The sequence below is a fragment of the Thalassophryne amazonica genome, chromosome 20, assembly GCF_902500255.1.
Source record: "Thalassophryne amazonica chromosome 20, fThaAma1.1, whole genome shotgun sequence".
NCBI lineage: Eukaryota > Metazoa > Chordata > Actinopteri > Batrachoidiformes > Batrachoididae > Thalassophryne > Thalassophryne amazonica.
The window spans coordinates 48,862,351-48,888,210 of NC_047122.1; the positions used below are offsets into that span (position 1 = coordinate 48,862,351).

The 25,860-nt window shown below is 39.0% G+C and overlaps 1 protein-coding gene across 1 annotated transcript in view; it reads left to right on the top strand.

Moving 5' to 3' along the window:
- Window positions 1–25,860, top strand: part of gabbr2 (gamma-aminobutyric acid (GABA) B receptor, 2) — a 488,893-nt gene that overhangs the window by 285,424 nt on the left and 177,609 nt on the right. Inside the window, 2 exon segments of the mRNA XM_034160116.1 lie at window positions 1,794–2,036; window positions 25,343–25,403. Coding sequence (XP_034016007.1) covers window positions 1,794–2,036; window positions 25,343–25,403 — 304 coding nt within the window.

The window sequence follows — 25,860 nt, forward strand, 5'->3', positions numbered from 1 at the left end:
CAGTCCACCCAGCTGTAAATGGGGACTGAGGGTGGCTGGGAAACACCTGTGAACTGGCGTCCCATTTATTTATTTATTTATTTGGATCTCCATTAGCAGCTACTCTTCCTGGGGTCCACACAATTTACAAACACAAATCAAAATGCATTCAAAAATATATATAAATATATAAAAAAAGAGGAAAAAATATTCCAATCAAATTAAATTAATCATCACACATGGTTAGTCTATATACACAAAAAACATGTCTATCCATGATCATAGGTCAAATCCAGAATGCTTGTCATACCAACAGATCCAGCCTTAGACGTTCCTTAAAAAACATTCATTTGAAGTTAATTTAATGCAGTCTGGTAATAAATTCCATTCCTTCATACCCCTGAATATGACAGTTTTTTTTTTTGTTTTTTTTTGTTTATGGCATTAGTCCTGGCTACAGGTAGCACAAAGTTTCCCACCACAGTATGTCTAATTATGTATCTATGTTTTTCTGAACTGAAAGAAAAATTCCTAAACAAAATACAAGGTAACTTAGTGACAATAATCTTTCTGGTAAAAATGATAAAAGTCTGTCTTTAACTAACAGCCAGTTTAAATTTTTATGCATTGTAATGATTCTGTGTAGGCTCTCAGTTGTCCAGGTCGTTTCCATAGTAGAGAAGCTTGAATCTTCGACTGGACTGGGTTGCTTGACGCGAGGACGTTTTGCTTCAAATCGCAGAAGCTTCCTCAGCTAAAATTCTTGCTTCGTCTCTACAAGAGTCAGACAGAAGTCAGACCACCAGAGCAAGAATTTTAGCTGAGGAAACTTCTGCGATTTGAAGCGAAACATCCTCGCGTCAAGCAACCCAGTCCAGTCAAAGATTCAAGCTTCTCTACTGCAGTGTAATGATGCTAGTCCTATAACTGCGCTTAAGTGCTATACGAGCATCCCTATTTTGAATAATCTGTAATTTATTTATCATTTCTCTGGAGGCATTTGACCAAACTGCTGGGCAATAGTCCAGGTATACTAATAATAATGCTTTAATAGAATAATTCAATGTTTTACAACTTAAAACCTTGCATGTCTTCTCATAAACAATATACCCCTGCCCATGTTTTTTCCATGATAATTTTGAGTCTACCATTACACCCAGCAGCTTAGTCTCATGTACTTGATTTATTCTCACATTATTAATTTTAATGTTTAATGCAGGGTTTTTCATAATAACACGACTGGGGCCAATAATCATGCAGTTAGTCTTTACTGTATTTAACACTAGCATATTGGATGTTACCCAGTCAACTACCTTGTACAGTTTAATATTTAAAGCAGCTTCTAAATCACTGTGTGAGCGTGCTGATGTATAAATGGTTGAGTCATCTGCATACATCACTATACTAGCTTTATGAAAAATATATGGTAAATCATTTAGTGGACCAAGGCAACTCCCTTGTAGCACTCCACATACTACACTCCTGGTGCACACTCCATCTCGGGTAAGTTGTAGATTTAGTTGTAGTGATATCAATGGGCCTCAGGGTGTATACTATATGACCTACCCTACCCAAAGATGGCTTATACCAAAGCAAGATGGAAGTAAAAACCATATTTATTAAAATGAATGGCTTGTAATTGTACCATTTAATTTTTTTTAGATACAACATTTCTCAAAGAATGTGTATTTTCTGTATTTTTAAGGACTTCTTTTTTCCAAACAAGTGAAGCAGCTTCTCCTGTGGAATTGGGGTTGCAAGATTCAGCAGTTAGTCATGTCATTATCTTCTATCTCCTTTTATGCATCTGTCAGACCCCAAAAGAATATGAAAGGGAATACAGCCAAGAGCTGCAGCAGAAAGGTGTGGAGGCCAGCAAGTTTCACGGCTTTGCCTACGACGGCATCTGGGTGATTGCTAAGACCTTGACCCGAGTGAGGGAACTGCTCCGGATCAAACAACGAAAAGACATCCATCACAACTTCACCGTGGATGATCATGAAGTCGGAAAGTTGGTGCTGGACGTGATGAATGAGACAAACTTCAATGGTGTTACAGTGAGTTATAGCCAAATGTTGAAGAGGTTTTTAAAAACAGCAGTGCTGTGCAAATACAGTGTGTATGTATATGCAAACAAAATATGGTGCAGTGGCGGCACCAAGGAGGAGCTTGGGGGGGGGCTTAAGCCCACCCAATAATGAGCCACCAAGCATCCCCTCAGCTGCCAATAATGTGAATAGCGACTGACATATTTGTGGATTTCAACTGCAGTTTTGTACTGAGAATGTCTCAATATTGCGTAACTGAGGAAAGTGAGGAATGTGTGTTCGGTGAGCCACCAATGCTGAATCACCCTTCAAAAACAGAATTTTCAGTTTTGCAAATAAACATTTATTTGTAAAAACCCACACACAAGTTACCAATCAGAAATATTGTTTGTGGATCACAAAGCACGTGTTCAAATGAAAAGGTATTTGTAAATCACCCTCTGTGCATTTGCAAGTATTAATGAGACAAATTTAACTCCATACTAAAATAAATAAATAAATATTTATTACGGCCACTCTTAAAACTTCACTTATCTTTATTTATACCTATGTGCAAGTTTACTGAACTTGCAGTCATTCTAAGTGGTGTGTGTGCATTGATACCACATTTTAGAGGAGCACGGGTGACTAAAAAACATATACCTTGGTATTTATAAAGCAATTTACTATATATTGTTCATTTCGACAACATTTTGTGGAGCCCCTCCAACTTTTACCCCAGCACCCCCTCAGCTCCTCCAACAAAAATTTCCTGGCGCCGCCACTGATATGCTGGCTAAGAGAAGCCAGAATACACAAACAAATACAGAAAACACATAGAAACAAAAAGCATGCATCAATTCTAGCACTGGTAGCTGCATCAAAAATTGTCTTGCAAATTAAGAAAAAGCTTGAATTTACAGAGAACACAAACAGCATGCAACAATTTAAAATGATAATGTGTTTGTTGCAAATTCGCACTACGCACCCAAACCAACACGCTTTGCAAAGCTCCACAACACAATGGAAGTACCTGGATCTGGATTCCACAACACAATGCAATCTGTCAAAGCCTATACAAAGTGAAATCTTGATCCAGAATCTGGATCCGGATCACCTCCAAAATTCAGTGGAATCTTCCATGCCCTAATATCTTTCTGTGGTGCAAATTTGGTAAGAATCCGTGAAGTAGTTATTTTAATGTAATGCTGCATTTACAAATAACAACGGCAAGTCATGAATGCCACAAAGTATACATTCTTGGCCGCTGATCACGAATGTGATGATTTGCTGCAGAGGCATCAGGTGTCCTCAGGAACTGCTGCAACCTGTTACCATGCGTTACGATTAATGGCACATGTTGCTGTTATCTGGAGAGAGCCAGATGTGTGGCTCCACATGGCTCTCGTCTCGCTCGTTTTCCCAAACATGCAGCAGGTGGAACACCTACAGGAGCATGCTGATGAGCACTGGAACAAGACTTTTCGCCGACTTCGCGTCACTGTCCTTCTTCAGAATACTGCAGCATTGAAACTGAATGCGGTGCAGTAGGGTTTAATTGTGCGCACGTCGGAGAAGAACACTGTCACGCTCTATTAAGGATCACCACTAATCAAGACGGATCAACACGCTCACTTGTGACCTCCACGACATGAGACGAAATGAGGGTGGTGCGTGACATTCGTGGAAGATTTTTTGACAGCCAAAAACATGCTGCACGAAAATCATGACTATCACGCACCAACACACAGTATTAAGAAACCTATTCAGATGCGTTAAGTCACAAGAATGTTAGCAATGTGCCAAGAATGGTGCAAATATGACATTCGTAATGCGTCTTGCCTATGTATAAACGCAGCATCCTTCAAAGTCTATATAAAGTGAAATCTCGATCCAGAATCTGGATCACCTCCAAAATTTAATGGATTCTTCCATGGCCTAATATGTACCTGTGGTGAAAACTTTGTCAAAATCCAGGCAGTAGTTTTAACGCAATCCTAACACACAGACAAATAAATAAACGCTGATGATTTCATCACATCCTTAGCAGATGTAATAAATAAATCTTACTTAGCTTGACCAACCAGGTAGAGGTTAAGATGATGGAGTGCTGTGATGCCCTGAAAGGTCTGGCTGTCTCTGTGCTGTGTGTGCGTCTGTTGTGTTGTGGAACTTTGCTGTGTGCATGCAAAATTGCATGCAGCACACCTGTTGGTATTGGTGCATACGAGGGCTGTCAATAAAGTATAGGTCCTTTTTATTTTTTTCAAAAACTATATGGATTTCATTCATATGTTTTTACGTCAGACATGCTTGAACCCTCGTGCGCATGCGTGAGTTTTTCCACGCCTGTCGGTGACATCATTCGCCTGTGAGCACTCCTTGTGGGAGGAGTCGTCCAGCCCCTAGTCAGAATTCCTTTGTCTGAGAAGTTGCTGAGAGACTGGCGCTTTGTTTGATCAAAATTTTTTCTAAACCTGTAAGGCACATCGAAGTGGACATGGTTCGAAAAATTAAGCTGGTTTTCGGTGAAAATTTTAACGGCTGATGAGAGATTTTGAGGTGATACTGTCGCTTTAAGGACTTCCCACGGAGCGGGACGTCGCGCAGCGGTCCCAGGCACCGTCGTCAGCCTGTTTCAAGCTGAAAACCTCCACATTTCAGGCTCTATTGATCCAGGACGTCGTGAGAGAACAGAGAAGTTTCAGAAGAAGTTGGTTTCAGCATTTTATCCGGATATTCCACTGTTAAAGGAGATTTTTTTAATGAAAGACGTGCGGACGGGTCCACGCGTTGGGACGCAGCCGGCGCGGTGCGGCGGCACAGGAAAAACACCTCTGTGTTGATAACCATTTGTAAAATCCAGGCGGCTTTTGATGGCTTTCAGTGGAGTGAGTATATGAGAAATTGTTTAACAGCTGGACATGTTCCAACTTGTCCTTAAGGCTTCCAACAGAGGTGTTTTTCCTGTGGCGGAGCGTCGCACCAGCTGCGAGCCGACACTGCAATCCGTCCGCATGTCTTTCATTAAAAAAATCTCCTTTAACAGTGGAATATCCGGATAAAATGCTGAAACCGACTTCTTCTGAAACTTCTCTGTTCTCTCACGACGCCCTGGATCAATAGAGCCTGAAATGTGGAGGTTTTCAGCTTGAAACAGGCTGACGACGGCGCCTGAGAGCGCTGCGCGACGTCTCGCACCGTGGGAAGTCCTTAAAGCGACAGTATCACCTCAAAATCTCTCATCAGCCGTTAAAATTTTCACCGAAAACCAGCTTAATTTTTCGAACCGTGTCCACTTCGATGTGCCTCACAGGTTTAGAAAAAATTTTGATCAAACAAAGCGCCAGTCTCTCAGCAACTACTCAGACAAAGGAATTCCGACGAGGGGCTGGACGACTCCTCCCACAAGGAGTGCTCACAGGCGAATGACGTCACTGACAGGCGTGGAAAAACTCACGCATGCGCACGAGGGTTCAAGCATGTCTGACGTAAAAACATATGAATGAAATCCATATAGTTTTTGAAAAAAATAAAAAGGACCTATACTTTATTGACAGACCTCGTAGTATTGGTCCATGTACTCTATGGAATACTTGTTTGTGTTGTGTTTTTTTAATTTGCAAGACATTTTTTGATGCAACTACCAGTTGTGTCATTGATGCTGGTGTTCTTCTGCATTTACAAGTGTTGTCTTTATTATAAAAGTGCTATGGCCTCTCATGGCCACCATGGAAAGACTTTCTGGTTTATTTTTTAAAATTAATATTCACAAGGCACATACAGATAGAGAAAGGGGAGAGGAAGAGTAAGTCTGGGGAAATTAAAATGTGCGAGTAGCGTACTTGTTGGCACGTTTATACACTGTATGTTTTTGTAATACATCTGTACTACGGCGTGGGGAAATGTCAGCGCACTTAGAAGGGGAAAAAAATAATTAGTGCTCTGTAAAGCTGGGAGCTTGTATGCAGAGAAGGTTACTTAGCCATCCTCGTGTTTGTCTGAAGCCTAAAGAGATGTTATTTGGTACTGGCAACTCACTCCAATGCATTCAAGATTGATCCTGGTGGCTATGCTTGCAAGCAGCTGTGTGTGTGTATGTGTGTGTGTGTCTGTGTACTCCAGCACTCACTACACATTGAGCTGTTAAAGGATATCTCTTGTTCCCTGATAAAGGCCACTCCATTATTAGAGGATACCACGCTGCTCTCAGCTGAGGAAGCCAGCAGACATGCAGGGATAAACGGCACAGTATTACTCATCATACGCCATCATACTCACATCAGCTACCAATAACTTAAAAAAAATGCAAGAGCCTATGTATATATATATATATATATATATATATATATATATATATATATATATACACGCAACACTTTTGGTTTGGCTCCCATTTTGTATGAGATGAACTCAAAGATCTAAAACTTTTTCCACATACACAATATCACCATTTCCCTCAAATATTGTTCACAAACCAGTCGAAATCTGTGATAGTGAGCACTTCTCCTTTGCTGAGATAATCCATCCCACCTCACAGGTGTGCCATATCAAGATGCTGATTAGACACCATGATTAGTGCACAGGTGTGCCTTAGACTGCCCACAATAAAAGGCCACTCTGAAAGGTGCAGTTTTATCACACAGCACAATGCCACAGATGTGGCAAGATTTGAGGGAGCGTGCAATTGGCATGCTGACAGCAGGAATGTCAACCAGAGCTGTTGCTCGTGTATTGAATGTTCATGTCTCTACCATAAGCCATCTCCAAAGGCGTTTCAGAGAATTTGGCAGTACATCCAACCAGCCTCACAACCGCAGACCACGTGTAACCACACCAGCCCAGGACCTTCACATCCAGCATGTTCACCTCCAAGATCGTCTGAGACCAGCCACTCGGACAGCTGCTGGAACAGTCGGTTTGCATAACCAAAGAATTTCTGCACAAACTGTCAGAAACCGTCTCAGGGAAGCTCATCTGCATGCTCGTCGTCCTCATCGGGGTCTCGACCTGACTCCAGTTCGTCGTCGTAACCGACTTGAGTGGGCAAATGCTCACATTTGCTGGTGTTTGGCACGTTGGAGAGTTGTTCTCTTCACGGATGATGCGAAGGAGATGTGTTGCACTGCATGAGGCAAATGGTGGTCACACCAGATACTGACTGGTATCCCCCCCCCCCCCCCCCAATAAAACAAAACTGCACCTTTCAGAGTGGCCTTTTATTGTGGGCAGTCTAAGGCACACCTGTGCACTAATCATGGTGTCTAATCAGCATCTTGGTATGGCACACCTGTGAGGTGGGATGGATTATCTCAGCAAAGGAGAAGTGCTCACTATCACAGATTTCGACTGGTTTGTGAACAATATTTGAGGGAAATGGTGATATTGTGTATGTGGAAAAAGTTTTAGATCTTTGAGTTCATCTCATACAAAATGGGAGCAAAACCAAAAGTGTTGCGTTTATATTTTTGTTGAGTATATATATGTATATATATATATATATATATATATATATATATATATATATATATATGAATGAATTTATTTATTCAGCGCACACACATACTTAACAAAAAATCTCGTAAAACAAAGACAAAAGTTTCCCAGTTATGTGCCGCGGTAAGGGTGTAGTCAAAAGTAAAAGCTTATAAACACCCACCCCTTTTACCATTTACTATATACACACATATTTAGGAAATAACCCTGTTATGTCTGATGATTTGCGGACGTTCATGCTAACACGTCGCCAGTAAAATGAATATTTGCGACCTTAATCCAGCATGAACGTCAGACACAACAGGGTTATTCCCATTTTAATCCAATTCCATCATTTGCACAGTTTATTTTTCTGTAAGTAATTCAGTCGGCGAATCATTGTGAAAGGTTGTGGTCGGCTCGTCAAAGCTTACCGTCGCAACAAACTGGAAATTCTGTGTACAGACCCACAGATTTCTCCATCTCGTCAGCTGCATTGAGTTAAATCTACAGTAAATCCATCAATCAATCCAGTTAAATCCAGACATTTCAGCATCATCATCGTTGCGCTAGTTTCTGTCACTGTCAGATGATAGCGCCATTATTGACACATGCGCAGCAACGCAGTTAGGGCATAGAGTTTATACATCAAATGTGAAACGGTCAACTATTTTGTCAGTCTACTCAATATTTTATGGTCTGAAATCTCACACGATTAACCAATCAGATTTGTGGAAAAAATGTAATTGCATTTATATATATATATATATATATATATATATATATATATATATATATATATATATATATATATATAAAGTACTTACTGGGTGTATGTATATATATATATATATATATATATATATATATATATATATAAAGTACTTACTGGGTGTATGTATATATATATATATATATATATATATATATACGAGGTCTGTCAATAAAGTAACGGTCCTTTTCATTTTTTTCAAAAACTATATGGATTTCATTCATATGTTTTTACGTCAGACATGCTTGAACCCTCGTGCGCATGCGTGAGTTTTTCCACGCCTGTCGGTGACGTCATTCACCTGTGAGCACTCCTTGTGGGAGGAGTCGTCCAGCCCCTCGTCGGAATTCCTTTGTCTGAGAAGTTGCTGAGAGACTGGCGCTTTGTTTGATCAAAATTTTTTCTAAACCTGTGAGACACATCGAAGTGGACACGGTTCGAAAAATTAAGCTGGTTTTCAGTGAAAATTTTAAAGGCTGATGAGAGATTTTGAGGTGATTCTGTCGCTTTAAGGACTTCCCACGGTGCGAGACGTCGCTCAGCGCTCTCAGCCGCCGTCGTCAGCCTGTTCAAGCTGAAAACCTCCACATTTCAGGCTCTATTGATCCAGGACGTCGTGAGAGAACAGAGAAGTTTCAGAAGAAGTCGGTTTCAGCATTTTATCTGGATATTCCACTGTTAAAGGAGATTTTTTTAATGAAAGACGTGCGGACGGATCCGCGCGTCGGGACGCAGCCGACGCGGTGCGGCGGCACAGGAAAAACACCTCCGTGTTGATAACCATTTGTAAAATCCAGGCGGCTTTTGATGGCTTTCAGTGGAGTGAGTATATGAGAAATTGTTTAACAGGCAGGACATGTTCCAACTTGTCCTTAAGGCGTTCAACAGAGGTGTTTTTCCTGTGGCGGAGCATCGCAGCGGCTGCGTCCCGACGCGCGGACCCGTCCGCACGTCTTTCATTAAAAAAATCTCCTTTAACAGTGGAATATCCGGATAAAATGCTGAAACCGACTTCTTCTGAAACTTCTCTGTCAGAAAATTTTGATCAAACAAAGCGCCAGTCTCTCAGCAACTTCTCAGAAAAAGGAATTCCGACGAGGGACTGGACGACTCCTCCCACAAGGAGTGCTCACAGGCGAATGACGTCACCGACAGGCGTGGAAAAACTCACGCATGCGCACGAGGGTTCAAGCATGTCTGACGTAAAAACATATGAATGAAATCCATATAGTTCTTAAAAAAAATAAAAAGGACCTATACTTTATTGACAGACCTCGTATATACGAGGTCTCTTAGATAATAAACCGACCCTTTTATTTTTTTTTTAACTATATGGATTTGAATGACATGCAATTACACCAATCATGCTTGAACCCTCGTGCGCATGCGTGAGTTTTTTCACGCGTGTCGGTGACGTCATTTCCCTGTGGGCAGGCCTTGAGTGAGATGTGGTCCCGCCCTCTCGGCTGAATTCCTTTGTTTCACACGCTGCTCGAGACGGCGCGCGTTGCTTTATCAAAATTTTTTCTGGACCTGTGAGGAATATCCGAGTGGACACTATTCGAGAAATTAAGCTGGTTTTCTGTGAAAAGTTTAACGGCTGATGAGAGATTATGGGGTGTTTCTGTCGGTGTAAGGACTTCCCACGGAGCGGGACGTCCTGCAGCGCTTCCAGGCGCTGTCGTCGGCCTGTTTCGAGCTGAAAACATCCTAATTTAAGGCTTAATTCACCCAGGACATCGTGAGAGAACAGAGAAGATTCAGAAGAGGCCAGCATGAGGAATTTATGCGGACATTCCACTGTTTAAGGACATTTTTTTAATGAAAGACGTACGCAAATCTGCGCGCGCTGCGACAGGAAAAACACATCTGTGTTGAAAACCATTTGTAGAATTCAGGCGGCTTTTAATGGCTTTCAACAAGTGAGTAACTGAGAAATTGTTTAACAGCTTGGGCATGTTCCAACTTGCCCGTTAAGATTTCCAACGGAGGTGTTTTTCCTGCCGCGACCCCCCGCGGTCGGGTCCAGCCCGACATGCGACTCTGCCCGCACGTTCTTTCATTACAAAATGACCGTTAACAATGGAATGTCCGAATAAACTCCTCATGCTGACTTCTTCTGAAAGTTCTCTGTTCTCTGACGACTTACTGCGTCAACAGAGCCTGAAATGTGGAAGTTTTCAACTTGAAACGGCGAGACGCTGCCGCCTCGAAGCGCAGATCGCCGTCAGGCGCCGTGGACCGTCCTTAAAGCGACACTACCAGACCAAAATCTCTCATCAGCCGTTAAAATTTTTACCGAAAACCAGCTGAATTTATTGAATGGTGTCCACTCAGTTGTGCCTTACAGTTTTGAAAAAGTTTTTATCAAACAAAGCAACAGTCTCTGAGCCATTCCTAAACAATGAAAAAAATCAACGAGCGGGTGGACGACTCCTCACTCAAAGACTGCCCACAGGCGAATGATGTAACCGACAGGCGTGAAAAAACTCTCGCATGCCCACGAGGGTTCAAGCATGTCTGATGTAATCACACGTGATTCAAATCCATATGGTTTTTGAAAAAAATAATAAGGTCGGATACTTTTCTAATAGACCTCGTATATACCCAGTAAGTACTTTTTTAATGGAGAAAAATGCAGTTGAAAATGGAGATTTCACAGACTTTCATCAATAAAATGAAAACAGTTTGTTCAAATTCTTTCATATTTTGCACACTGATGGTCCCCTTGACAGCCAAGTACATGTTGGCCTCAACGAAAAATTTATGGTTTTGGAGATACTGGGTTTGCATCTGAACTCTGCCTCTATATATATATATATATATACTCATAACAACAAATAACAAAAAAGAAAAGAACAAGCACAGACAATATAGATTAATCAGTGAACTAAAATAGCTCAACTCAACAAAACAAGCAATAGTGCACAACGCACAATCAAAAAAACCACTAACAAACTCAGTTAACCTAATTCTTCATACCATAATATGTAATTATATTGTTTTTATAAAGTCTTTTTAAGTCAACTAAAGTACAAGATAATTTAATGCTATCAGAACAGTTATTCCAAAATTTTACAAAAGGTAGGCTAATATACTGAAAATATTTCAACAGAAATTGCAACAGAGTAGTGAGTCTACATGTTGTCAGATACTAAATGTGCAAGAGTGGAGCCAAGATGAGGCAAAAGGGAGAAAGTGGTGTGAATAATAAGATCGTAGTGCTGACAATTAGAGAACAGGTGCAAAGAAGAGCAGAGAGGAGAATTATTATCCTCAGCAAATCTGCACAGACTGGTTTTACTTCGAGGCCCTTGGGGACTAAAGTCCATGTCTGGGTGTGTTTATGTTGCAAAGCTACACCAAATCCTCAGGGCCGTAATTCCTCGCGCCCATGCTCTCCCCAGCGCACACTCACTCAAGGCTCCTGATTATGAGCAGGCTGACATTGAGCCTTTCCTCTGAGACTCAGCGATATGAGGCAATGCAGGAATATTGATGGCTATGCAACATTTTGTTCTTGCCTCTTGGTGCACGTGTATACACACACACACACAGAGATGGGCTCGGATAAAGAGGCTACTTATGTTTTTCACCTGCTATTAATTTGCATTCATTGGTTCTCAAAATTCTTTCAAAGTATTGGTGCACCAACCAGGTAGGATGGTGTTGTCACAGCTGACAACTTTATGTGCTGCCGGATGTGTGAAATTGTACCAAACTGTCATAATTAAAGGTCAAGTTAACTTTGCCTGGTTGATAAATCAAAAGCAATATGCATGCCAATAACCATTTTTCAGTTTCAATAACAAACCGTCATTAGTTTTTGCAGTAATATTTGAAATGACATCACTAGAAAACACACATTGGGTTTGGTCACATGAGTAACGGATTTGTTCGTGTTCTGTCTGTGAAACATCAAACGGAGCTGATATCCAGCAACTTAATCACGGTTTACTTGTTTACCTGCGACGTGACAGCACATTTCAAAAGTGTTTCATAAGTAATGCGTTCGCCCATCAGAGTGCCCAGGGCCAATTTTATGTTTGGCAGAATACTGATTTCAATACAATGCCTGATTTCAGTACAAGCTAGAGCACTGCGGTCGTAGAGCGCAAACCTCCACAACACTAGTTTCCAATTACACAAATTTTGACCTTGGGAAAAAAATTTCAAGGTCAAAGTCCTGCTAGAAGTGGATTTTCATAAGCTGAAATATAATCAAAAATATAGATCAAAAGGGCTTTTCAATGTTATTCGCTAAATCCGCCATATGGATCAGATCTGGATCAAACTTAGTCTATTAATTGAGAGTGCCCGTTTGCACCTCATTGTCACAAATGAGAGTGATGGAGGTACTTTTAATTGAGGTATAATGCAAAATGTACATCAAATGGACTTTTCAATATTAAATTCAAATGTCCAGAAAATCCACAATCCAGATCGAGATCGGATCTGGATCAGACTTTGTCATGTGATAATGAGTTCCAGTCTGCACCTCGCTTTCAAATATGAGAGTTATTGGGGCACATTTGATTAAGATATAATGTAAAATATACATTAAATGGGGTTTTCAATGTTAAATTTAAATTACCACAAAATCTGTAATCTGGATCAGATCCGGATCAAACTTTGTCAGTCGATACAGGATGCCATCCTACAAAGTGCTGTCAAATATGAAAGAAATTTGATATTTTTTGAAGATAGGGATTTTTCCAAGATTTTTCCTGACTTTGACCTTGAAAATTTAATCAGTTCTTGTCTTCAGGATATGAATATCCAGTAAAAATCTCATAACAATATATGAAAAATTGTAGGCTCCATGTTTTTCACAAGCAAACAAACAGACAAACAAACAAACAGGGGAGATAACATAACCTCCTCCAACTCCATTGGCTGAGGTAATAATAAAAAAAAACACACACACAAAATAACACCTGTTTGTGCCCACTTTTGTCCATTTCTCATTCATTAAATGTGATCCTTGTAATTTAATGTAATTTTGGTGGCTGTTTAACCAACTTTCTTTAAAAAAGGGAGCGGGCCAGAGCTCTGCCCTTGGCCCTCTGACAAACAAATACTGTATATCTATGGTCTGATTCACTTCAAATACACACCAAGCCTATTTTTGGGACTTTCTGCAGACTAAAGAAGATTCCTCCAATTGTTATTGCAAGCATTACGCTCTAGCACATTATAGTATATATGCACTGATAATTTCTAGCAATGACTGAACCGAGACCAATACCGAGACCAAATTGAAACTCTGATATATAACCATACCTAAAATGATAACATTTCACAAAAAAGACCACTTTTAAATTTTGATGGTTATGTCACACTTTGGCTTCATTATTTTTGAACTAGCTCTTATGGTTAGAGTGGGGGGAAGGAGTAGTATTAGATTATGGTTAAGGTTAGGGTTGGGGGTAGGAGTAGGATTAGTAATAATGATTTAAAAAAAAAACCCTTTCACAAAAATTTGACTCATTTCGTGACGGGAACATGAAAAAAAAAAAACGTGAGAGTGGGCTGACTAAAACACAGCCACTTGTCTTTAAATTCCAGGGGAGGTGATGATCTAGTTGTTAAGCAGTGGGCTTGAGACCAGAGTATTTTTGGTTCAAACCAATGTATGGTTGGAAAATCACTAAGGACCTTTCGGCAACGTCCTTAATCTCAAGTTGCTCCCGGTGTGTCATGAGCACCTTACATGGCAGCACATTGACATCAGTATGTGTGTGAAAATCAATTAGATCAAGCTCCTTCTGCACAGGAGCTTGATCTAAAAGTGTTTGATTACTCTGAACACAAATCTCATAGCATTGATTACAATATAGATCCGGATTGTTTTTTTTCTCAAAAACACTACTCACCACTGCAGTTACTTTACAGAGGAACAACTTAAGGACTGTTCCATGATAAATGGTTCTTTCTCCATTATACATTTTAATAGTAGAAGTCTTCCTATGAATTTGTCCAAAATTCAGGATTGTTTAAAAAGTGTCAATAACCCCTTTTCTGTCATTACGGTTACAGAGACATGGTTGAGGGATGAGCACATGGACATGGTCCGGCTCAATGGTTATGATCTTTTTTTTATAAATAGGATGAATAAAAGGGGCGGTCGCGTGGCACTTTACATCAGTTCTAGTTATCAGTGTGAAATTGTCAGTAATATGTCTTTTTCTTTGATAATGTTATGGAATGTGTCTCAGTGGAAATTAAATGTGTAAAATCAAAAAACATAATCATAAGTTGTATTTACAGAGCTCCTAGATCAAATACAAATATTTTTGTGGATAAATTGACAGATATGTATAACACCTATAAAAATAATAAGCTTTTGTTTATCTGTGGAGACTTCAATATGGATTTCCTCAATCCTCATTGTCAATCACACATAGATTAATTTATTAATTCCGTATCCAGTAATTACTTATCCAACTAGGATAACTAGGAATTCATCAACACTTATTGATAATATATTGACAAACATTACTACGGGAAACATAATGGGTGGACTTCTCATTAGTGATATCAGTGATCATCTGCCTGTTTTTGTTGTTTTCAATTCATTAGTTGATAAAATTGACCATATTAACATTACAAACTTCACAAGGAAAATAACAAAGGAAACTATGGAAAAGCTTAGGATGGATTTAAGACAGCAAAACTGGAGTGACATTTACGTTGAGGATGTTGATCAATCTTACGAATTATTCATTTCTATTATTTCTAATTTATATGACAGACATTGCCCTTGTGTGTTAAAAAAATGGAAAAAAGCTAAGCAAAGATAAACCTTGGATCACTAAGGGACTTCTGAATGCATGTAAAAAGAAACATTTTTTCTATAAGCAGTTTTTAAAATCTAGAACAATTGAAGCTGAGATAAGATATAAGTCATATAAAAACAAACTAACTTACATTATGCGATCATGTAAAAAGCAGTATTATAGTGATTTATTGGAAAAAATAAAATGAATATAAAGGGTACTTGGAGGTTGTTAAATGAAATCATAAATAAGAAAAAAGATGTCAAAGAATATTCTGCCTATTTTTATGCAAATACTGACACAATTGTTAAAGAAAACAAAGCTATTGCAGATCATTTTAATGGTTATTTTGTTAACATGGGTAAAAACGTAGCAAATTCAATTCCAAAACGTGCTCCTTGAATTACAACAAAACAATAGAAACAGTTTGTGATTCAATGTTTATTAGAGGAACGGATGAAAAAGAAATTATTGATATAGTTCACAAACTTAAAGTGAAAAAATCAACTGATAGTGACCGTTTTGATATGTTTTTGGTTAAAAAATATTATTGATTGCATTATTAAGCCTTTAACATATATCTGTAATTTGTCATTAATGACTGGGAAATTTCCTTTCAAAATGAAAATAGCTAAAGTGATCCCATTGTTCAAATCTGGTGACAAGCATGTGTTTTGCAATTATAGGCCAATCTCCCTCTTACCACAATTTTCCAAAATTCTGGAAAAGGTATTTGAAATTAGGTTAAACGATTTTTTAACTAAACATCATATCCTTAACGGGCAGCAATATGGTTTTAGAAAGAATCACACTACTTCGTTGGCTGTGATGGATTTCGTTGAACAAATTACCAACGCGATTGAAAATAAACAATATATTGTAGGGGTTTTTTTTTTTTTGATTTACAGAAAGCATTTGATACTATAGATCATACCTTGCTATTGGACAAATTACAGAAGTATGGTATCAGGGGATTGGCACATGACTGGATAGCGAGCTACTTAGACAGTAGGTATCAGTGTGTCCACTTTGGTGGGACAAATTATGAGTTTTAGAAGATTACTTGTGGGGTGCCCCAGGGTTCAGTCCTTGGGCCACTGTTGTTCCTTTTGTATATTAATGATATTTGTTTGGTTTCTAAGTATGTAAGTTGTATTTTATTTGCGGATGATTCAACTGTGTTTTGTAGTGGGGATCATTTGGGACAGCTCCCGGACAAGATGGAGAACGAATTACATAAATGTAAAAAATGGTTTGATTTAAATAAATTATCGCTCCATTTTGGTAAAACTAAGTGTATGATATTTGGGAATAAGACCAGGAATTTAAGTAAAAAACTATTACTACATGATATTGAAATTGTAACAGATACAAAATTTCTTGGTGTTCATATTGATGATAGATTAAGCTGGAAAACACATATTAACTATGTTAAAACTAAAATGTCAAAAGCCATTGCAGTTCTGCACAAAGCCCAGGACTTCCTCACCCAACATGCATTGACCACTTTATATCATGCATTACTTGTCCCATATATGACATATTGTGTCGAGGTTTGGGGAAATACATACAGAACTAATACTGTTGCAAAAGAAAGCTATAAGAACTATCAGTAATAAACCATATCGAGAGCCAACAAATTCGTTATTCGCTTGTCTGCAAATTTTAAAATTCTGGGACTTGGTTGATTATATATATGAAAATATAAAGCGCCTTGGGGCAACTGTTTGTTGTGATTTGGCGCTATATAAAAAAATTGATTGATTGATTGATTGATTGATTGATTATATTACAATACAGATTCATAAGTTAATAATAAGCTTTTGCCTCTACATGTCCAGAATCTGTTTAAAATGAGAGACTCCAGCTACTGTTTGAGAGGAACATTATTATTTGAGAAATTGAAGATCCATACTATTGTTAAAAATCATTGTGTTTCCGTCAGGGGTGTTAATATTTGGAATAATTGTCCTGATAATATTAAAATACTTGGTACATTGGTTGGTTTTAAAAGGCTTTACAAAAAGAATATATTTACCCATTATAGGTTGAAGGATTAGGTTTATATTTTGTCACTGTTCACTCTTACTTGTTTGGTTGTGTTTTGAAATTTTGTGATTAAGTTAAATTGTTTATGTACTTTTTCTTTTTTTTTTCTCTCTCTCTTTTCTTGTACAGTTATTATGACCATATGTGTAGGTTTGTATGTATATGTATATATGTATGTATATGTATATACTGTATGTATGTGTGTGTATATGTATATATACATTCTTTATTTTTAATGGTATAAGGGGAGGCTGCTTATAAGCTTTGCTTCTGCCTTCACCCTTTCGGCCACACGGGTTTTCGTACGTTGTTTTTTTATGTTCTGTTATTGCCTTTGTTGTTGCTCAGTTGTGTGCCGGATAAATAAATAAATTCAATTCAATTCAAAATGAGGCATTAATGTAAAGTCTTTTGCACTTCTGATATAGATGGAAAAGCGCTATATGAATGCAGTCTATTTACCATTTTGTCCATGTAATTCAGTCAGGACTTAACTCTTGGCTTTGTTTGTCGCCTGAAATACTTTGTAAGGTAAAGATCTCAGAACCAAACAACCTTGGTAACAGCAGTGCCGAGACAATCTTGGAACCTCTACGATCACGGTATCACATTAAATAATTCCATGTGTGTTTTATACGCGTTCATTTAGCTTAATATTTGTCCTGTCATGCTAAATTTATTTATTAATATGGTTTTCCTCACCAGTGTTGCCAAAGTAACTTTGAAAAGTTACTTCATTAGTTACTTTATACAGTTATATTTTACAGTTACTTTATATAGTTACTTCATTAGTTACTTTGTAAATTGTCGGCAGCTGCTGAATGTAATTAATAAAGTAATTTGTAATCTAACTTGATGATTTTTAAGATTTAGTACTCAGAAAAGTAACTTTTAGTTACTTTGCTGATTAGTTACTTTGCTGATTGCTCAAGCTTAAAAGTAACCAAGTTAGATTACTAGTTACCTTATTAGTTACATTACTTATTAGTTGCAAGTTTTCGGCAGCTTCTATTAAAGTAATTGCATAAAGCTGCTAATGAAGTAACTGCATAAAGTAACTGTATAAAGCAACTAAAAAAGTAACTAAAAAAGTAACTTTTCAAAGTTACTTTGACAACATTGTTCCTCATGTAATTCACTTCAAGAATTGTAGTTCTCTTCAAGAATCATTTGTTGAGTTTTGTCAACAGCACCCTAAAAAAGTGTAGCGAGTCCCATATTTTCCTTTATATTTGTTAATATACTCAACAAAAATATAAACGCAACACTTTTGGTTTTGCTCCCATTTTGTATGAGATTAACTCAACGATCTAAAACTTTTTCCACATACACAATATCACCATTTCCCTCAAATACTGTTCACAAACCAGTCTAAATCTGTGATATTGAGCACTTCTCCTTTGCTGAGATAATCCATCCCACCTCACAGGTGTGCCATACCAAGATGCTGATTAGACACCATGATTAGTGCACAGGTGTGCCTTAGACTGCCCACAATAAAAGGCCACTCTGAAAGGTGCAGTTTTGTTTTATTGGGGGGGGGGATACCAGTCAGTATCTGGTGTGACCACCATTTGCCTCATGCAGTGCAACACATCTCCTTCGCATCATCCGTGAAGAGAACACCTCTCCAACATGCCAAATGGCAGCAAATGTGAGCATTTGCCCACTCAAATCGGTTACAACGACGAACTGGAGTCAGGTCAAGACCCCGATGAGGACGACGAGCATGCAGATGAGCTTCCCTGAGACAGTTTCTGACAGTTTGTGCAGAAATTCTTTGGTTATGCAAACCGATTGTTCCAGCAGCTGTCCGAGTGGCTGGTCTCAGACGATCTTGGAGGTGAACATGCTGGATGTGGAGGTCCTGGGCTGGTGTGATTACACGTGGTCTGCGGTTGTGAGGCTGGTTGGATGTACTGCCAAATTCTCTGAAACGCCTTTGGAGACGGCTTATGGTAGAGAAATGAACATTCAATACACGAGCAACAGTTCTGGTTGACATTCCTGCTGTCAGCATGCCAATTGCACGCTCCCTCAAATCTTGCGACATCTGTGGCATTGTGCTGTGTGATAAAACTGCACCTTTCAGAGTGGCCTTTTATTGTGGGCAGTCTAAGGCACACCTGTGCACTAATCATGGTGTCTAATCAGCATCTTGATATGGCACACCTGTGAGGTGGGATGGATTATCTCAGCAAAGGAGAAGTGCTCAATATCACAGATTTAGACTGGTTTGTGAACAGTATTTGAGGGAAATGGTGATATTGTGTATGTGGAAAAAGTTTTAGATCGTTGAGTTCATCTCATACAAAATGGGAGCAAAACCAAAAGTGTTGCGTTTATATTTTTGTTGAGTGTAGTTTCATACGCGTTTCATGTTTTCCATGTGTCCTTTTTAGTATAGTTTTGGAGAGCAGGATTTCTATGATGCCATTGTCAATGATGAGTTAAGCGCTCTGAAGCTTAATTGCTAAAAATGTTTTTGTGTGGTTAAGGTTGTTAAGAACAACAGCTGGTCCTTTAATGACTTTTTAAATGTTTAGTATGAAACCAAAGAGTATGAGCGCTTAGTGTGTTTATTAGCCAAAATGGAATATAGCTGTCAGAATGAGTCCTTCATATCTACAGGCAGTGATGTTCATACAGTAGCCCGAAAGGGACATGTTTCACATTTTGTAATGTATGTAGAAAATATGTTTGTAGAAAATACGTTTTTGCTTTTTTTGTTGTTGTTGTTAAATAAGGAAATACTTTTTGTGGCTGTGATTCTAATATCCTCTGAGCAAAAAATCAAATCTAAGCACAAATCATGAATATTGTACACGTGCCATGCAGTTATGTTCTTTGAAGATGGGCGCATTGCTAAATAATTTAATGCATTTTGGTCTCAAAAGATTTGTCATCCATAGCCTTTTTATTGCTGTTTTTCTCTTTTAAGGGATTACATGAACTGAGATGAGAAGCATCGCGCACAGACACATATAGCATATAGACACTTCTCCCCACGCACAGCAAACACAAACACATTAAGGCGATTTCCCATGCACACTGTATGCATCATTCATGCTGTTTTGGAATTCAGATATCAAAAGCAGCTGTTACACAACCATGTACTGGTGAACTGCAGTCGCTTCAGCTTGGTTTCCAATAAAATGAACCCGTAGACAAGCTGCAGAAAAACGGGAAATGTAGCTGTTTTATCTTTGGTTTGAATGCTACGCGTGCATGCTTGATCGTACCCCATCTTGAGCCTATGTTGCATTTCCTTATGTTCTAGTTTCCATGCTGTGTGTGTGTGTGTGTGTGTGTGTGTGTGTGTGTGTGTGTGTGTGTGTGTGTGTGTGTGTGTGTGTGTGTGTGTGCACCGTGCATGGACACGCTGGTGTGTGCCGCTACTGGGAACGAGCCTCCTCCGTTTTAACTCGACTGTGCTGCTGAATCAGTAGCAGTGGCAGTCACAGCAGAAGGCGAGTGATCATTGAGAGCTCTGCGGTATTGATGTGGCTGCTGTCGAGGCCACAGAGGAGAAGTCTGACGCTCGCTAGGAGACATTTCCAGAGTGCATCGAGTGCAAATAGCTGACCAGCTGTAGTGTAGGTGTGTTTATGCACTTGTTTACCTATGGTCAGCAGTCATCGTGTCGGGACTGGTGTCTCTGACATCTGTTCATGTGCATTCCAGTGTGTAATACCGCCACCTCAAAACCTAGAGGATGTCACACCTGCCGCCTGCACACCAGCGTCCCATGCCACCCCCTAACATCGCTGTCACCGGCACCTTTCTCACTTCCACAGATGAAATGATACCTGGACACCTCCACTGTCTCACCTCAGACAGATGCATTTACACGACGATTGCTCCACTGAGCACCGCTGTGACACAGGTCTGAATGTTCTTTGAAAACCAGGGCAGTGTGACCCCTCTGAGTCAAAACGCTGAGATGATATCTCCCATGCCAAAGTCACTTACAGAGTCCTCTTCACACGCCGGCAGCTGGCTCACAATAATAACAGTGAATAATATCAATTCACACGTGACGACAGGAGACTTCATAACAGGCTCTGCTCCAACAGCAGTCTTGTAACTTTAATATAGAGTCAGACATCTTCTTGATACCAGCTTTGCTTAAAATGACAGAATGAGGCCCATTACAGATCTCAGAGAGAAAAAAAAAAAAAAATCACCAGGTTGCTGCAGAGCTGCTGAGAATCAAACAGCCTTTGCAAATTTGCAGTCAAAGAAACAAAATCAAAACTATGTTGTACTCAACCAGTATGTCTGCATCTTTCCAAATCATCATATTTAGCAATCGTTGGCAACAATGCAGAAATGTATTTTTTTTTTTTTTTTTTACCTGTTTTCACTGACATTTGTCCATTTGTTCAACACATTCTCGCTCCAAACTTGTCACATTTTGACATTCGGTCAGTGTCCCTTTGTGTCATTATGTGACTACTTAGGCGGTCCGTTTGCATCACCTTATGACGCACGGGGAAATATTTTTGTATTTTCTGGAGTGAAAGTTGCAGATTTTTTTTTTTTTTTTTTTTTTTTACTGCTTTGAGATAACCTGTAATCTGTTGCAATGTATTTACTTAAAAAGCATGTGCGCATGCATGAGGTTTTGAAATTACTGGAAGTTACCGCTGACCTTACATGATACAAGTACACAGGGTGTGCATGCTAGCATCCATAAGATGTCTTGTAAGCCACTTTAGAGTTACTATCTGCTTTCAGAAACAGCATTTTTAGATTTAGAAGTGTTTATTTCAAGCTAACTTTTACAAAACATATTAGATTTATACAGAAATAAACTGTTTTGGAGCATTTTCTGCTATCTGGGATATTTTGTTCAAGCAAGCAGCCAGCTGATGTTGCCATGCCTTTCTCTACTCTGATTGGCTGTTGTCATGTGCTTCCCAGCATTCCTTGCTCAAGTCAGGGGAAGCACCCGCTTGATCTATGATGTGGCTGTGGTTGCCACCACACACTGTATGGGTCGTTGGCATAAGTAGTTCAAGGTTGTTTGTTCATTTCAAATTTTTCCCTTCAGGGGAAATAATTATTACGGTTTTTCCAGACAGCACAAATTTGATCATTTTGGCATTGTCATATTAACGAATCCCTTATTTAAAGGCTTAGAAATAAAATGATAGTGGTACCAAAAAAATATATATATTTTTTTATGACTTAAATCTTAAAAAGTTCAGTGGCCGTGCACCTTTAAGTTCAATTTGATCTGGAACATACATTTCAGAAAATATGTGGCCTTTACTAAGGTATGTGCTCTGTGCTTTGTAGTTTTAAATGTAATTGGCCATTCTGAGCAAGTTAGGGGAAGAACAACAACAACAACAAAAAAAATCAAGTGTGTTTTATGTGGTGCAAGAGCTTGATTATGGAGTATGGTGCTGATCAAAGCGCAGCGGGGTGGACGAAGGCCGTGCAAGTAAGAAGAAATGTTCTAGCAAGAGCATTTTTGCAGCTTCTTTGATTTTTGGCCTGAATTTAATTTACCTTGTGTAATACGTAGAGCCATTTTATTTCCAATCAGACACATCAGATTTGATGCTTTTGCATTTGTTTAATACACTATCCTGCAAAGCGAGTATAGACTTGATAGAACAAATTGGGGGCTGTTATAATAACCACATACCATTACATTAAGGCTTGTCATAGCTCTACTTTTGCTGATGTAAACACCAACAAGGACTCGTGCACAGCAAGAGCAGGATGGTGCACATACTCTATAAACATGCACACACTCCTCCTCATTATGGGTTCAAGTTGAGTTCCTCTTATTTCCTGCCCACATTGTTTGACCCTGTATGGACACCACAGTTATCTCATCGCCTAATGAGCCGAAATGGGGCACACCGCTCTGTCCTACATAATCGTGCACTTCAAGCACAATTCCAGTGCATACTGCAGGAAAGGGGAGCGCACCATAAAAGGACTTCATCAACGAGTCAGATGCGGTGGGAAATTGTCACCAGTGGATCTGATCAATGCCATGTCCCAGGACAAGGAGCTTGCTCTGCATCCTCACGTGCATTATCAGCAGCGCATGTTTGCGTACATAAAGCATCATGTGTCACGTTATGTGCACAGACACGTGCGCAAGAACTCTCAAACATCAAAGGCGCCACACAAAGGCTGATATTCAAACAGATGGGAGGATCTTGTGCGTCTGCTTCAGAGCATCTCGTCTCTTCTCCTGCTTCCTTCACTGTATTTTCCCCGTCAGCTGTCTTTGAATCAGCGCATGTAAATGCTTCCTGTCTGTCTGTCTGTCTGTCTTTCTTTCTTTGTCAGTCTGGCTCTCACGCTCACATTCACCTGATTTGTTAGCCAGCCAATCATATGTAAACCCAGTTAAATGTGTAATTAAAGGGCTGTGTAAGCAGATGGTGGGCTGAATTAATTGAACCGTCTTAGTAGATGAAGTGGGAGAACGAGCAAAACAGATGGACAGAAGGCAAAAATAGAACTAGATGGGGAGAACTGGAATACACGGGAGATAAAGTGTCAGAAGGCAGATTGATTGGCACGTGTGATGATATTGGCACAAAAATTGCTTTTGTTTTCTTTATCTGTGTTTACTAGATGCTCCTGGGTTTGAAATTGCTTATCTGGTTCCTGTGGAGTTTCCTTTTTCATTTTAAGGTAGTTGTATGACCGATAAGGAGACCTTTTTTTTTTCCTTAAGTCAGAAATGAATTCTGACCACTGAAAAGCAGCATAAAATCGTGGCTCAGCACTCCACATTTTTCCATAGTCAAAGGTCAGACTGAGTTTGGAAATTGCATTTTAAACGCAGTCTGGTTGCAGGTTTGTAGCGGTGCTAAGCAGGAAAAAAGTTTGTTTTGAGGATATTAGCAGATGAATTTGGTCCAGAGATAATTTTGTTTATATCTATAAACAGATTGATTTCTGGCATCTTTTAATCATACAAGATTGGACTTTGCCTGCCAATACTCAGTATCACTGAAGGACTGGGAATAAATTTAGCTGCTTTTCTTTTGTACTACAGATTTATTCTTAGTCCTTCCAAAGCCTAGGAATGCATAGATAGATAGATAAATAGATAGATGGATGAGTCCATCCACTCCAGTTGGTTAGCATGATAATATTCAGATAATGAACATGTCAGGATGTGAGTTTTTATCTGTTTTTATTTTCTTGCTTTGGTTTGGTTTTGTACGTTTGGTTAGATTTTTTGGTTTTGTTGCTTTCCTGTTTTTTATTCTCTTGGGTTTTTCTGTTTGGGTTTATCTGTCTCTATCGCTCTTGTCTGTCTCTCCTGGTTCTTGGTGGTGGGTGTCTCCCTTTCTGGCCACACCCTCATTCTGGTGCGTTCCACACACACCTGCTCTCACTTTGCGCCTCATCACCTGGGTGTATATTATAGCTCCTCAGTTTGCCTTGTCCTTTGCCAGATTGATGCGCCTAGTGCCTTCTCTCCAGCTCTGTTTGTGTATTCTCAACCTACTTGCCTCAGATGTGTTTTGACCACCTGCTTGTATCCTCGACCACGCTTAAACCTGATGTTCCTAGTACTGTTGCTCTTGTTAGACTGCCTTTTTGTGTACTGGACCCCGTTTACTGCTTCAGTAAACTGTTTTTACATACAGAGCCATTTGTCTGAGTCCTGAATTTGCATCCTGCATTATCCATCGACTAGACTTGACAGAATGTTTATGAGTTCAATGGTATTTCATGAGGTGAAAGGTGGAACATACCATCTTTCAACCCATTAAATATTTGTTCCATTGAACGAATGAAAAAACATTCAGTATTGTTCATTATTTGTATAACCACAGAAAATGGACTTACATTTTTCCCTTATTAGAAGGGCATAAAATGAGAACAAATGATTTCATAACTTGTGAACTTTGATGCAGCACAGCTGAAAAAAAAAAACATAATTTTGTTTTAAGTGTGGCCCCAACCCAAGAGAGCAGAAAGGATTTTACCCAAATTTATCCAAGGAAGAAAAAGAGAGCATGGGAAATGTTTGCTTCTGTTGGTTACGCAGGGAGTGAGATCTGTGTGTGAGAGAGAGAGAGAGAGAGAGAGAGAGAGAGAGCGCTTCTGCATACAGATTAACATTAGTTTAACAGCAACAAATTGAGTGAAATGACACAATTTTGAATGAATGGACTAGCCTTCACAAATTTCTTGCTTCTTTCTCTGTCCTTTGCCAGTTTCTTAAATTTTTAAAACCTCTTTAATTTGTACTTTTTCCTTCTCTTCAGGGCCAGGTAATGTTTCGAAATGGAGAGAGAATGGGCACAATAAAATTCAACCAGTTTCAAGGTAAGTGTGAATCAGTCTTAACTTTTTAAACATGTCATGGAATTCGCTTTTATTTTTACTTTGGCCAGTATTATCTTGATTTTTTTTTTTTATCACATAGAATACTTAGTATTTTTTTCTCCGACAGTGCTATATAAATAAATGATTATTACTATTATTAAATTCATGTGTTAACCATGCCTTGCAGTGTCTCTCTGTCCATCTTTCTGTCTGCAGATCAATATCACAATCATGATCATCATTAAAACAAAATTTTTCCTTGATAGAGCACCAGATTTTTACATTAATAAAAATAGTTATGAGTGATTAAGGTAATATGATTAGTCAGTCTACAGCACTTATACTTATCATTTTCACTTTAACTTATATTTAAGATGAAAGCCTTTGCTTTTTACTCTGTCTTTTATTATATCTTGTTGCAAAATAAAAATAACAACCACAACAATAATAATTACAA